This window comes from Cavia porcellus, unplaced genomic scaffold, assembly GCF_034190915.1.
Source record: "Cavia porcellus strain 051 isolate PalLab524CR breed Dunkin Hartley unplaced genomic scaffold, mCavPor4.1 scaffold_6, whole genome shotgun sequence".
Lineage (NCBI taxonomy): Eukaryota > Metazoa > Chordata > Mammalia > Rodentia > Caviidae > Cavia > Cavia porcellus.
The window spans coordinates 58957799-58973308 of NW_026947489.1; the positions used below are offsets into that span (position 1 = coordinate 58957799).

Consider the following 15510-nt stretch of genomic DNA (forward strand, 5'->3'; position numbering starts at 1 on the left):
CAATTTCTTGTGGACATGAATCAAACAGCTGGAGCCTCCAATAACGTCAGGTGTCCCCCAGGGAAAGGCCACAAGGTAAGGGACCTGCGACGGCGAGGGTGATGGTCTGGGCGCGAGCCTGGCGAGTAAGTCAAGGCTCCAGTTTGGCGGCCAGTTGTGACTAGGACTGGTGTGTGATCTGTGATCTGGGTAGCAGCCGATCTGTCCTCAGCCCTAGCGAGGTCTTTTTCTCCTAGAGGCGGGGTTTGCGAAAAGGGTGATGTTTGGTAGACCTCAAACACGCCCGCGAGAGCGCGCTGGTTGTGTACCTGCCCCGGGCTACCGGGGACTGGAGAAGGTCCAGGGCTTAGCGCGGGCTAGGGTGGGCGATGCAGCTACTCCTCTGCTGGCGGGTTTTCAAGGAGGAGAGCTCTGCAGTGGGAGGAACCTGTCCCATCGTCAGACCCCAAGGCTAGCTTGCAGAGAAGGCTTCCCCAGCAGTGCGCTAGGCTCCCACCGGCAGGGCTCGCATTGCTGTGCCTGATGGCATCCTGCATTAACTTTAATGGACCTACACGTGCCTGGAATTATTTCCAGGAAATCAGCGAGGTTCAGAGAAAGGCGACGGTCAGTCAGTGACTCGAGGAATCCAAACAGATCCTCTCTAGTAGCCAGAATGTGCAAGCGCAAGATCAGAAACTGTTACTCTCCTAAGTGCAAAAGGAGAGGACCCGAGCGCCATGCTTCCCACACCGCCCTGTGCGTAGCTCAGGCCAAGCCCAAGATTCCTCTCCACTTGCCTGTAGTTCCGATTTGGATATGGTTAGTTGCAAGGAAATTGCTTCCCTGAGTTACACAGGAACCCCACACAGTGATGTATGTGTCGATGTGCTTTTAAAACTTTGTATAGTGTTGCACTAATTTGCTTTAAATCTGAAAAATAGCAAGTTCTTTGGAGATTAGTAGTTGTACAGCCTCAATCTATCTCTTTAATCTTGTGTTTGCGACACTTACTTTTGCATGCATTTTATATGTATGTTTTACATGCATATGTTAACTAGCACATTAGAAAAGTGTTACCATTCATATTTACTTCTTGAGGGTTGGGGTGTGTGTGTGGATCTGAAGATTGGGTGAAGACATTGGATTCAGTGAGTGAACAAATTCTTGACATGTTATGAAAGATGAGTATTCAAGGCTGAGTAGTTGTATTTCAACTCTTCCCTTTTTACATCTCGATGAAATATTTGCTTCAGCAAGTCATCTCTTTGATCTCTGTTCTCATTAACTATCATTGTGGTAGTTACACGTTTCACATTTGCGTTATTTAATATTCATAAGAAATGTCTTTCTAATACCTAGTAGCTGTCATTGTATGATTTTAAATTAAAAATAATAAAGTTTCACGCATCAGTGGTTATGTAGTGGAGAGTTTATGGAGTTCATAAGATCACACAGTAATTTCCTTTAAAAAATGCCTTTGGCTCCAGTGTTAAAGTGCCTTTTTGGCAGAACTGGACTGCAGGGTACTGACACTGATAAAACTTTCTGGGAAATATTGGAGTATACACTGATGGTGTAGATGCTATTGGAGAACCTGTTGGTCACTAGTTGAGGGAACCCTATCCATGTGTCAGGTGTACAACTAATGCTTGGTTCACTGACTCACATTCGTTCAGTGAACAGAGACTATCAAGCATTCATATAATATATGAACACCTGTTAAGTTCCAGGAACTGAAAACCCTAGAGAGAGATTAGACATAGCTTTCAGTCTAACACATTCTGGGTGGCACCCCACATTTCTTTGACCTTTAAAATCTGTAGTGGCTTGCTTTGATTCAGGGGGATACAAGGCTGGACATTAACTCAGAGTGAAAAGACATCAAATCCTTTTCTCAAAGAAGAATTCACTTAAATCCTTTTCCTTCCAAATTGGTGGTGCATCCTGTAAGTTGCTGCTGTGAGAGAAAGCTTGGAGAGTGACAAAACGGGACATGGTGCCACTGGGTGTTGAATGTGGGACAGAAAGGCAGCAGAGTGTTGACAGTCTGCAAAGCACTAGACACCTCACACAATATTTAGGTTATGTTTTTATCCCCACCCCACCCCCCTCCAGTACTAGGATTGAACCCAGGACCTTTGCATGGAGCTACGTCTCTAGCCATTTTGAAATTTTTGAGAGAAGTTTTCTCTAAGTTGCTAAAATTCCTAGACTGGGCTAAAACTTGGGATCTTCCTATCTCAGCCTTCCAGAGTTCTGGCATTACAGGCATGGATGATCACAGTGGCTACAACATTTTAAAAATAAAACTCAATAATACTGGTTGATTTTCTTAGGTATTTGAAAGAAGTTTGCTTCCATTTCATATGTTATTTGGAATCTCATCTTGGGAGACTTCCCTGGGGGAAAGGCTGTAACCACTGCTGAAAATATGCCAGCTGGACTCCCTTTGTCTCATCTGATCCATCCACTGTTGCTGCTAACAGTGTTTAAACTTGCTAAGTCATTGTGATTTGTTCTTGTGCACACAGATCTTGAGGAGCTAGATGACTTCAGTGAGTGAATCCAGCTGTGTGTTACTTACCACTAGGTTCATTCACAAAGACTGAAACCCAGAAATGAGGGACACAATCCTCGTTGTGACTTCTTTGCTCCTGCATGTGGAACAACCAGCCATCTGTTGAGGACTGCAGAGATAATCACCACACTGCTGCCTCTGATGCAGGCAGGAGTCATTCCTGAGGAGAAACTTCCAGGCATTGTGGTCATATGAGGTTGGGACATGGGAGGTCTTCTTGTGGAGTCTTCTTAGTCCTACCTAATTTGTGCTGATGTGGTGCTGCGCATCATGATGACTAGCCTTATAAAGTGCTGATGACTAGCCTTATAAAGCCTTATAAAGTGATGATGGCCTAAGTGGAGGATGCTGGCCTGGTCTGATGCATGCCCTGAATCATAGTTGCTTCATGGATACTTGGTTTCGAGTAGAGAATGCAGGCTCGAGTTTTGTAAAGCAGCATAAAGTAAGGAAATATAAAATCACACAACTTCAGATCACAGGACCACACTGATCTTTCGGGTAGAAAGCAAAATGCCCCACACAAGACAACTCCATTAAAGGAGGCTCTACATTCAACCTCTGTCTTGGAGAGAAAGCCAAGGCTTGAGTTGAATCTTTTCACTTTGATTTTTTTCTGAAAAAGAAACTTACATGCTGTAACTTGATGGTCTACATTCATTACTTTCAGCAAGCTGAGAGGATTAGTTCTCCATCTTTGCATCTGCAGAAGTAGCTGACTAAACTGTGGGCTTTGAGATCCAGCTGGACCAGTGACATCTTGGGTAAATTACTTAACTTTAGTGTACAAGTTTGATGAGACCTTTATCATAGGGATCCTATAAGCATTCGGTAAGCTAAGCCTGTTTGGGCATGGTACACAGGGACAGATGTTGTTTTACCTTAAATGTCCAAACCAGGGAGAATGGGACAACTTCTTTTCATGACCTCATTTGTTCAAGGTTTTCTTTAACAGCTATGTTTTAAGTGCCCAGCTCCTCTGTGACAGGTATGGGCAGGGGGCATATTCCTTACAAAGGTGAGCTCCTCTGTGAGATAGATGGTAATATGGTAAGATTCTATAAGGGGAAAGTAGCAGAAATAAATAAATAGTACTTGATTTGATTTCTCCTTTTGAAGACTAGGAAAAAGAAAGATCATATATATATATATATATGTATATATATATTGTGTCATTGAATTGTTAAAACAATCTGGGGAAAGTGTTTTTTTCACATAGCATCCACATATGATAAATCTTTGTACCAAGTATGAACATAGGTCTCAGAGCTTCAGAAACAGTTCAGGATATAAATATACACTGAATATTTATAAAGCAAAGAAAAACAAAGAGGTGTTTACATTGCTTACATTCTAATTTCAGGTCTCATTTTATCAAATTATTTATACTCTGATATTGTGATCATACTTTATACATGTTTCCTCTCTTCTCTGTCTACTTTTAAGACTGCTTTTTTATCTTTGATATTCCATATTTGGCTAGTGTGTGTCTAGCCATTTAGGGAGATATTGTGCCATTCTTTTTTTTCTGGTACTGGTGATTGAACTCAGGCCATAATTATTTATTTTTTCTCATTGATGTCATTGTTGGGATGATAATTGTATACATATTCTATAAGGGTCATATTATTTTACTAATAGACCCATCATTTAAACCATTTTATAATGATATTCAAGGTAGCAGATCTCACAAACACATTTTCCAGCTAGTGAGATCCGTTTCCTAGCCAGTTTGCCAGTGAAGCCCATTAATTAATTTGCTGAGGTTGGGCAAAATCCTGTCAGTTCAGAAACGTACAATTGAGCGGCTGCCTGACATTAAAGATCAGAAAGCTCCTTTCTCTTTGTGAAGGTAGATATTTAATGCTACAATTGTAGTTCACATTCTGTCTTTTCCTTGTCGTCGATGAGAAAAAGGACTTCATTTCCCTGAAAAGAAGACCTAGCTGGAAAATAATCAGCCTTGAAAACTACAGATCAAAAAAGCCAGCCTCATTCTCTTGCTTAGTGGCTGCTCTGTAAATTCAATTCCCAGGACCGAGAATCAGAAGTTTTGCAGAACCAATGTATTATGGTCCCAGAATTAGTGGCATCGAGTTTCTATTATAACTCAAGAGTTTTCCCTGTATTTTCTCAAGTTTTTAATTCAAATTTAATGTTGTTCTGTACCCAAAGGCTATGTCCAGGGAAGAACCGCCATGAGTCTATTCTTCCAAAATGTTGTAATCTTCTCTCTCTGCATCAACATTCCGTTTTCTTTGTGAACATCTTCTTGTTAATCACTATCCAAACCCTTAGTTTCCTGTCCTGTCAGTTCCCCCACTTTTTTCTCTTCCATTTTCCTGCCTGTTATATTCTTTAAAGCTCACATTCTTATAAATTGTAACTTATTAGACCTGAAGGCTTTTGTGTGTTCCTTCTCCCTCATTAAAAGCAGCATTTTGTTCTCTCTCCACAATACACGCAGTCTTTCTCCTCTTCCCTGCCCCTTTTCATTTGGATCAGCAGAATTTCATATTCCTGGGGATTTTACTCACTTCCCCAACATTTCCTCAGTCTATGCCCCTTTGGAACAAAGGCTCCCTCCTTGGTTTTCTCAAACATGCCCTCCCTGGAATGGTTGAATGAGCCACTTATCCCCAAGTTCCCAAGGATAGGATGAGCCCTGATAGGCTCTGGCCCTGTGCTGATCTCTTTTCTCCTGGACTCCTTTCTCCCATGTTTTTCACTGGATATAAGCGTAGCATAGAAATGGCTTACACCAAGGAGGAGGTCCCTCACAGCTCAGCATAGCAGGGCTCTTCGCTGCAATTTTTGGAGTTTTAGTTTCAGACTCTTCCACCCACGCTGGTATCTGCACCCAGATGTTCCTGAGCTTGGTTCTTTCTGAATCCCCCTCTTCCGACCACTTGGCATCTGTGGCTCTCTGAGGTCTTATCTGGTTCCTCCTGTGCTGGAGCATCCTCCATTCCTTAGAAACAGCATCTAATCTCCCAGTCATTTCTTCCAAACCCCCACTGCATAAAAATCAAAAAAGAACAGAATCCCACTGATTAATGCAACAGGATGAGCTCACTTCTTCACCATGACCTCCTGTTTTGGGTGTATTCCATCACGTTGGGCTAATTCAGGCTGTCTTTTCCTTTTGAGCACAGACTCAAGAGCTGTGACTGATGCAGCTAGACATCAAGTAGAATCATCCTGAAGCAATTTCACGACACTTCTTGTTGATAAGGGCACATCTGGTCCATAGCTCATCTTATCCATGATTACTCTTCATACTGCATGAGAAACTTGTATGTTTGGTTGGTAATTTCTGAAAGAAGGAAAAGGGAAGCCCACTCATATGAACAAAAAATGTTGATCCTTTTTATGGCCCGGAACTTAAATCATTCTGAAGAATTTTAAAAAGTTTAATGGAACACATAAAATATAAATCGCTTTAATGACTTCCATGATATTAGTGAAAATCTACTTATGTTATTTTGGTTTAATATTTTATTGATTTTTAAATTTTTAATTGTTCTTGTTTTCTGAGTAAAATACATAAAAATAATATAAACTCATGCATAAGTTAAATTGCCAGGAATTGGAGGTGATGAATGAGGAGTAATTGTTTTTCTGGTTTTGTTTGTTGGATTATATTTTTAAGTTGCAAGCTGTACCTGACAAGCAGTGTGGTTTGTCTTCCCTTTCCATGGCTTCTCCATTCATGGATTCGATCAACTCTAGATTCAAAACATTTAGAGCAAAATTGCACCTGTACTGAAAATACACAGAGTTATAATAACCATTTCCAAAGTATTTACACTGACTTCCATATCATCATAATTTGAAGATGATTAAACAATATGAGAGGGTCACACAGGGTATATGCAAATACTGCACCATTTCATAGGTGCACAGGAGGAAGCTGAATAGCTGAGAACTTTTATGTTTGCAGGGATTACGGAGCCAACCCCTCTGAATGCCAAAGAATGACTGTTTTAATTATCTCACACCTTGTACTTCATGAAGGAAATGGAATCATTGGAATTGTACAGGACCTCCAAATCTGATGTTACTTTTGATTTGGGGCCCAGAAATCTGTATTTAGCCAACAATACAGGAACTTATATAACTCGTTCATCTTTGCCGCCCCCCCCCCATTTTTAAGTCCTTTAGAAATTTTGTCTTATTTTCATGCTGCAGAGATATAATTGTATTCCTTTAATGTCTGGTATCTTTCCCTTTTATGAAAATTTCAAATGCAATTTTAAGAAGTCTTAAGATATTTAGCCATTACTAGGCAATTTAAAATTGCATCTGACAAAATGTGTGCACAGAACCAGTTCATGTTTTCATATTTTACTTATCATAAAAAGAAAAATAAAAGAGCTGATGATGCAGTGGGCCCTTGTTAGGCATTTTAACCAACATTTAGATATGGAAAGCTCATCCAGTAAGGTTAGGTAATGAAGTCAAGAGGAAACAGGGAAAACGAAAGCAGCAGAGGAGTACTTACAACTAGCTGAGCTGGATTTCCTGTTTGGCCCCTGTGCAGTCTCTGGAACTTTTCAGGTCTGAAAGCTGAGGGTGTTGAACTAGGCCACCACCTTATGAAGTCCAACCATAGAAAGCACCATGGGCAAAGTGACTTGTTATTAAGGCTTGGGTGTCAAAGACAGTTCTATAGGAAAATACATTTAATGTGAAACTTAAAACACAGGAAATTCTTCAACTTCATTATAAAAACAAGCGCATTGGACAAGTGCTTCAGGGAAAGAATATATTACAGTTGCCAGGTGAATCTTTAGAGAGACTCTTATCATAGTTTTTCATTTTTATTGAATACCAAATCTATTACATATATATATATATATATATATATATATATATATATATTTTTTTTTTTTTTTTTTTTTTTTAGTACAAGGGATTGAACTCATGACCTCATGCTTACCAGGCAGGCGCTTATGCCACTGAGCTAAATCCCCAACCCCCTATCACATAATTTTACAAGGTATTTAAATGAACTAAATTCACAATGTATAGTTTTTAAATAAAGGCAAAAAAGATAATACTTATTTTTTTGGCTTGTGATACCAATGTTAAAAGTACTAGAAAATCATATCGGAACTGCAGTGAGGTACAGTTGAACATAAATATTTAGATTGTGTAATTTGATATGATTTTATAAATGTAGGTGCACACCCATGGAAATACAATTGGTAGGACTCACATAGTCATCATTTTCAAGAGTCCCTTGTGTTTCATTCTGCCATATCTTCTAACTGTTCCTCCCACCTATCCCCAAATAAAAAGCTTTTAGGGGCTGGGGATTTAGCTCAGCGGCATAAGCGCCTGCCTTGCAAGCAGGCAGTCGTGAGTTCGATCTGCGGTACCGATAAAAAGGAAAAAGACAAAAAAAAAAAGCTAATTTTTTTCTATTAATATATATATTTTTAAGTTTTGTTATTTTTTATATGAGTAAAAACACTAAAATATGCTTTTTTTTGTCTGAGAATTTTTGATGGTAATTATTTTGATCCTTGTGTAGTTTTATTCATTTTTCTTGTGCTTAAAGTTCACTGAAATTCTTACACCCATAGGTTTCCCTTTTTAATTAAATTTGAGATCATTTCTTCACATATTTTTCTGTTCACACCCACTCCTCCCACTCTCTCAGGGGTTCCAAGTGGATGTATTTTAGGCTATTTGGAGTTTTCACAAATTTCACTGATGCTTTGTTCAGTTCTTTCAAATTCTCTTTTTCATGCTTTTTATTTGGGTTTATTTATATATTTATGCCCTTATGTTCTCTGATACTATTTTCTTTTTGCTAATCCTATCTGAAATCTCTTTCTCTTGCATATTATATTTTGCACTGTAGGACTTCAATTTGCTACTATGTTTTCATTTAACGTGCATAATGGAATACAGATAGAAAAACTCTTTTACACTCATGTTTGCTAACTTTAAAAGCTACAATAATACCTCAGTTCAAGAATGCTTCTGTTTGCAAACAATGCAGTTTGTGAACATTCAACAAAAGCTCCCTTTCCTTTCCTGCATCAGGTGACAAACACACCACTCATGTTTCTCAGCATCATAAAACAAATTAAATTCATCAACCAAGTCATCACTCTCTATCAGTTTAATAAACTGGTGTGACCCCAAGAATTTTTGAAACTTTCCTTTCCAGCAGATCTGCTGATGCTTGATTAAGATGCCCAGGTGTTGTGAATTTTGCCTCAAATGTTTTAGATATTTTAATATTCCTGTACATATTCCAGAGCTTGAGTTTTGGAAACCAGTAAAGTTACTTGGAAATACTGGTTGAGCATCCCTTGTCCAAAAATCTGAAATCCAAAATGGCCTGAAATCTGAAACTTTTGGGGTACAGTTGTGACAATCAAATTTAGGACATTTTGAATGTTTGAGTTTTTAGATTAGGGATGCTTAAGCCACAAATTCTAGAAAAACGTTAAAAAATTATCCAAAATCTGAAGCACTGCTGCTCCCAAGCAGTTTCCATAAGGCATACACAACCTCCGGTTTGCTTGTTTCAGATACAGCTTTTAGATATACTGTGCGGAATCAATAGTATGCTCAGTCTGGGGACAATTATCCTCTTGCAAGAGCAAGAAATCTCCTGTGAACTGGCAGCATCTGTGAATTGTGAAATGCTGTAGCTCAGCTGCATAAACAGAAACTCTGTCCTGTCCTGCGGATCATGGCTCTGTCGCCTCCAAAACCTTCAGGTGCTTCATTCTCCAGTCGTGGAGATTTTCTCTCATGCATACCTATTCTAAATTGAGCAGATGTTTCCTAGGGACCTTCAGAGACTCCAGTACTCTTCTGTGCACTGCTCTCTTCTGTCCTGTACCTTTCACCTGTGGGCAGTGGCTGCTTTCTTCTCCCAGACCGGACTTTCATTTCTTCAGTTTGAGACTCCCTGGACACCTCACCTTGATGCTCTTACCGGATGTCCTGGAAATGGTCCATAACAGTTAATTGAGGTTATCACAGGCTCATCTCAGTCATTACTCACCTGTCAGAAAACGTGTCTTTCTTTACCTGATACCCAGGGTCTTGAGACACCTGTCTGCCATGTTTTCACAATACGTGTTCCAGGAAGGAAGTGGAGTGTACTTTCTGTTCAGCCATTTTGACCCAAAGTGGAACTTTCTGGAATGTCTCTTCTTTCATTTTAGAAATCTTACTTTTAAAATAAAATGAGCCAAAGAGTTCTTAGAAGTTTAAAACTGTGAGGAAGAATGATATATGTCTAAAAGAAGCACGCTTGGTATAAGCCAGAAGACTGAAAGTGACAAGTACTGAAATGAAGAGGTGTAAATGATGCAACCTTTCTTTTTCCCTTCCTTGCTTCTTTCTTTCCTTCCTTCCTTCTTCTCACTTTTTATAACTTTTCCATGGGTGTTTGCTTCTTTCATCTACACAGCAGCCATAAAATAAATGCATTTTTTCTCCTTTTATTTTTCAACTGAGAAAATCCAACTATATATTCTTATGTGAATCACTGTGATCATGAGGCAAGTTAATTCAAGAAAATATTTCAGTGTGAAAATGTGCAAGTATTATTCAGTCTTTTGTTCAGCCAGCATCCATCCATGCTTCTGTGAAACTGTGTGCTTCTACTAATGAAAGCTATCACTTATACACTCTTTAAGCTTCATAAACTTTGAATTCATTGCTTACTGTTCTTTGAATTCAACCACAAAAGGCTCCTAATTTTGCTTTCTGCACAAATGAGACAGGACATGCATAGAACATGCTTGTGGTTGTTAAAAATAAATACAAATTGTGTGGTTTTACAGTGCAGCTTAGTTCATATGGGAAATAGGAACAATTTCTTCTAGTTATCTGCTCTGTGTGTTTTACATGCACAGAAAATATTTGCAGAGTAAACGCTTAGAGTAATAACCTATCCATTCTTCTCCCAGTGATAACTCTAATTTTTGGTACCCAAGGGAACTATAAAGTTTTAATAGGCACTTAGTTTTCACATTTTCTGTACTTCTGTTGATTAAAATAAAAACTAATTAGATATTGACATATTATAGTTGTGTATATTTATGGGGTATGATGTGATATGAATTTAATACAGTGTGGAATTAAATCAAGCTGATTTACATGTATCCCTTTAAATTTTTAGCAGTATTATTATTACTATTATTATTATCATTGTTACTACTACTACTATAGTGCTGATATTAAACTCAGACCTTTCACAGGAAGCTATCCCCCAAGATTTTTTGGCATGTTTTATTTTGAGGCAAGGTCTCAGCAGGTCACTACGTTGTCCAGGGTGGGTTGGGTTTGTGATCCTCTTGTCTCAGCCTCCCAGAGTGCTGGGATTATTGGCTGGGTGCCTCCATGTCCTGCTTAGATATTTAATGTGCTTTTTGATGAGAAAAATTGAAATTTATTCTTATTACTATTGACATACACAGTACTAAATTTTAGGCTTTATTGATACTGCTTTGTAATTGATTTAAAAAAATAAAACTTACTGAACATCATATCTTACACTTCCTTTACATCCTTTTACTGTCATCTGCGTGCTCCCCACACGAGCTGCTGGTGAACAGCACTCTGTTTTCTGCTGCTATGAGCCCAGTTGTTTTGGATTCCACATAAAACTGAGAACATGCAGTTCTTGACTGCCAATAATTGCCCTGAAACTCTTTGTAGGTGATGTATTTCTTATCTTGGGGTGCTCTCTGAGTCTATCATTTTCCTTTACTTTTTGACAGTTTGATTATGATGTTTCTTAGTGAATGCCTCAGGGTTAAATGTGATGAAAAACTACTCTTTGCTTGAATGTTATCTTATGTCCTTAAGTTAGAAAAGTTTTTATCCATTCTTTCTTTTACTATAACTTATGGGCCTTTTTCTCTTTACTGTCTCTCTTAAATCCCTACTCTGTGTGGCTTAGGTCCTACTATTTTTATAGTCTTTCTCTATTCTTTTTTATTTATTTTATCAATTAATTCATGTTTGCTCCTCTGATTGGGTGATTCCAAATGCTTCATATTTGATCAAACTTGTTGAAACTTTCCATTGGATTTCTCATTTAGTCACTATATCCTTTACCTCTAGAATTTCTTTTGGCTTTATTTTTTTTTCTGTCATTTTCAAATCTCATTTTGTGCATTGTTGTTGCACAAGTTTCATTTATCTATACATTGCTGAAGTCCATTGAACATTTTTAAGAGGACTATTCTGAATTATCTTCCTGTCATTTCATTAGTGTGCATTGTTAGACACTTCTTAGATTCTTTTAGATTAGCCACGATTGCCTGAGCCTTTGCATGCCTCGTGTCTTTGCATTGCTATTTGCGCATATGTGGAGGAAGCCATAGTTCTTGGATTTTGCAGATGTTCATTGGGAGGAACAGACTTTCACTGTTTCTTCTATGATTCTGGATGAGCCAGCTGGTGAGGTTCTTGGCCAGGCAGAGCTTGCTTCAGCTCCTTCACCTGGCTGGACACTCACCATTTTTTCCACTGTGGTAGGGCAACAGGCTGGGCTCTGCTCTCCAGTTGAGCTGCTGCTGGATGGCTCCATAGTTACCCAGATCCAGGCTGTGTATCTGACTAGGAAGTGTCTGTCTTTGAGTCAGCAGTTGGACAGGGCTCTGGGAGATGCTTCAAGGTTATATGTATGTGCTAGCATGGATGAACCTGCAGTCATCTCAGCAGAAATGCACGACTGTGTTCTCTTCCCTTTCCAGGTGGGATGTGGCTGAGTTTGAGGCTCTGCTCCCAGATAGAGCAGAACCAATGCCTGCTCCTTGTCAAGAAAAAGGGCACTGAATCCTGAATTGCTTTCTGAGCAGGACTTTGAGTGATGGCCAGTTTCCAGGTTGTTATTGGAGGGTGCATGCCAGAACTAACTTATCAGACAAACAGTGGGTGTCTGTGAGGCATTGCGACAAGAGATAAAAAGGAAAAAGAAAAAAGAAATTGCTGGCCTCCAGGAGAGATGCTTTGGGGAATAGAATAAAAATGTTTCTGTGTTGTGTCTTGTTTTTCAGAGAAGTGTCAATAGAAATACTTTGAGTTCACTAATGTTCTTTGCAGTGGGACTTGATTTGTGTGTTTGTTTTTGGTACCAAACATGTTGCATAGTTTGGTGTAACATTAAGTAAAAGTTCAAGACTGGGAATAGGACAAGAGTCTAAACTACTCCAGGGGTTAGAGAACCTAGGTTACCTTATAATGCATTGTTTTGTAGTTTTTTTCTGAGCTACTTTGCATGCTATTGATTTTTTTCTTCTGCATTCAAATGAGTTCTAAGAAAAGTGATGTATAATGTACAAAGCACCTTACAGGCTTCAATAAGTATTAGACATGACCTCACTTCTTCAATGAATTGTAAGTGTTTTACTGAATATGCTAGACTCAGGGGGGCCATCATGAAACAACTTGTTTTTTTCTACATGTTATCTTTCAAAAAAAGGTCTTTGAGTAGTCTCAACAGAATTACCTTGATGTTAAAAGATGATATAGGTTTTTCTAATCTTTCTGCATTGCAAATAGCAGAATTTGTGAGGTTACTATGCCCAGTCCAGCCTGATGCAGTATTTTCAGCTCTAGAATTCATTCAATGCTCCTCCTCTCCTCTTTCCCAGCCTGAGCCTGCATAGGTTTAGAAGCCTGCACGGGAGGAGATGGGGCCTTGTCCTTGTTCCTTTACTAGAGTGTTGCTCATTCCTCTTCTTGGTCCCCTAAACTGAGTTTCTCACTTCTCCAAGTTTGAGGAAAAAGGGATTTGGAAAAAGGCACATTGTTACATGGCATAACAATTTTAATCTGGTTGTGGTCACTTGTTTCATGGGGAGGTTGGGGGAAATTCTCCTTTGAGACCCTTGCACAGGATATGGAAGGTGGCTGCAGCCTTTGTCCAGTGGTGAGGCTGTCACTTAACCATGTGTTTCCAACCTTCTTCCCCTACTAGTCACCCTGCCCCACTGGGTGGGGCCCTTCCTGAATGTTCCATGTGTGGTTCCCATGGAACACCCATGTTTTCCCATCATTACCAGTATGGATGCAGCTTGCCCCTGCTCAGCAGTCCTTCTTCAGATTAGGCTGTTTCAGAGGCAGTTGTCTTTTTTTGACTTCACTTTTCTCCTAGTGAGTTTATATGTGACTGCTTATGTTTCAAGGTCCATGCTTTCCAGAGTACAGGAGGCCACTGCATAATCTCTGAACAGTTCTGTGATTGCATCACCTGGCCTGAGCTGAGCAGTTCTACAATTATCCTGTCCCCACCCAGGTGCGCACCCTTCCTCTTCCATGGGGAAGACAGTGATGCCATAGAACTCTTAGAACCTTCCATGCTGAATGCCTCTTGTCAACTGCATAATTAGAACTGTGTCCTACCCAAGTTCACATCCTTTTACCATTTCCTTTTTCAGTAGTGTAACAGATTGCTTTAGGTTTTAGAAATACACAGTAACCTCTCTAATTGTTCTTAGGTTTTAGTGCTTCAATAGAAACAGAAGATGCTGGTGGACTTACCTACCTTTCTATCGGTGGTTGCCTCTTATATCTAAGGATGCCAGGCAGTTGGTGCTAGAAATAAATCACAAATGGTGTCTAAGTTGGGTGTGTGTTCTGGGTAAATGGCCTTGGCTCACATGACTGGAAAAAGATTCATGGAAGAGTTGGGAATTTAGCTAGGAATGGGAGGACATGGCACCATTTTAAGCTCATGTTTTACCTGGGAAGCACATGAAATTAGAAACTCTGCATTTCCTTTCTATCCTCAATGCAGTAGCACACCCTCATCTCTGGTTCCACTGTTCCAGTTTTAGCTAGTGGGAGTAGCATTCAGCTATGATCCTCAATATTTAATGGCAAATTCCAGTAATAATTCCTAAGCTCTAAGTCGCACACTATTCTGAAGAGCATGATGAAATCTCCTGATTCCATCCCTTTGGGGGTCTGAGTCATTCCTTTGTAGGTGCCACATCCTCATTACCGCCATTAGTCACATCTAACCCTCTCCACTTTCACATCACTGTGGCAATGTTGCAGGCTGTGTTCAGGTAGCCTGTGTACTAAATGATGGCTCCAAAGAACAAGAGTTGTGATGCTGACAATTTTAACATGCCAAAGAGAACTGGGAACTGCTTCCTGTGGGAGAAAACGTGAAAATACAAAAACACATTGAGAGAGAGAGACAGAGAGAATGAGAGAGAGAGAGAGAGAGAGAGAGAGAGAGAGAGAAAGCATTTATATAACCTTCAGTACTGTACATTATTGTTATCATGACTGTTTTTAAAGTTTTAAAATTCGTTATTGTCCATCACTTGCTGTGTCTAATTTACAAACTAAACTTTACAGGAAAAAATCATAGTGCATATTAGGGATGTTGGTATTCATGGCCTCAAGGATTCACTGGGGTTCTTATACTCTTCTTTATGGAGAAGAGGACACTTATACTGCGATTATTTGTGTGTCAATGCATAAGGGATGAGGGAAGCTCTCCGGATGTATTTTTTGTTTGTGTGTGTTTAGAATACATAATGATCACATTCACTATGGGCCGTGGATACATACCCAGAACATACCTGAATTCTCTGCCCTCCTTCCCTCCCTCCATCTCTAGGCTCCCTTCCCACTTACAGAAGATCCACCTTCCTGTGTCCTATTTTATAGTTTTTGTTTTATTCTTTTATTTATACTTTGGGTTTCTCATAGAAAAACAGCCATGCAGGATTTAAACTCTTGTGTCTGATTTGTCTCACTTACCATTTTGGCTTTGGAGTGCGTGCAGTTTCCTTCTGGAGACTCAGGTTTGTCCTTTTCAGTGTGGTGGTATGAAGGAGCCTCTGGCTGCTCACTTCTCCTCTCTAGTCAAATGTCTCCAGTGCACTTCTCAAATGTTTTTGTACACACAGGTCTTCTAGGTTTTCTTGCTCAAATTCGGCTGAGTT

The 15510-nt window shown here is 39.5% G+C and overlaps 1 protein-coding gene across 1 annotated transcript in view; it reads left to right on the forward strand.

The window, feature by feature from the left end:
- The window catches only part of Dpp6 (dipeptidyl peptidase like 6), an 827976-nt gene continuing 812466 nt past the window's right edge, over positions 1 to 15510 (forward strand). The window contains exon 1 of the mRNA XM_063250818.1: positions 1 to 75. Within this exon, the coding sequence (XP_063106888.1) occupies positions 16 to 75 (60 nt within the window). The 5' untranslated portion in view covers positions 1 to 15. The remainder of the gene's footprint in view (positions 76 to 15510) is intronic.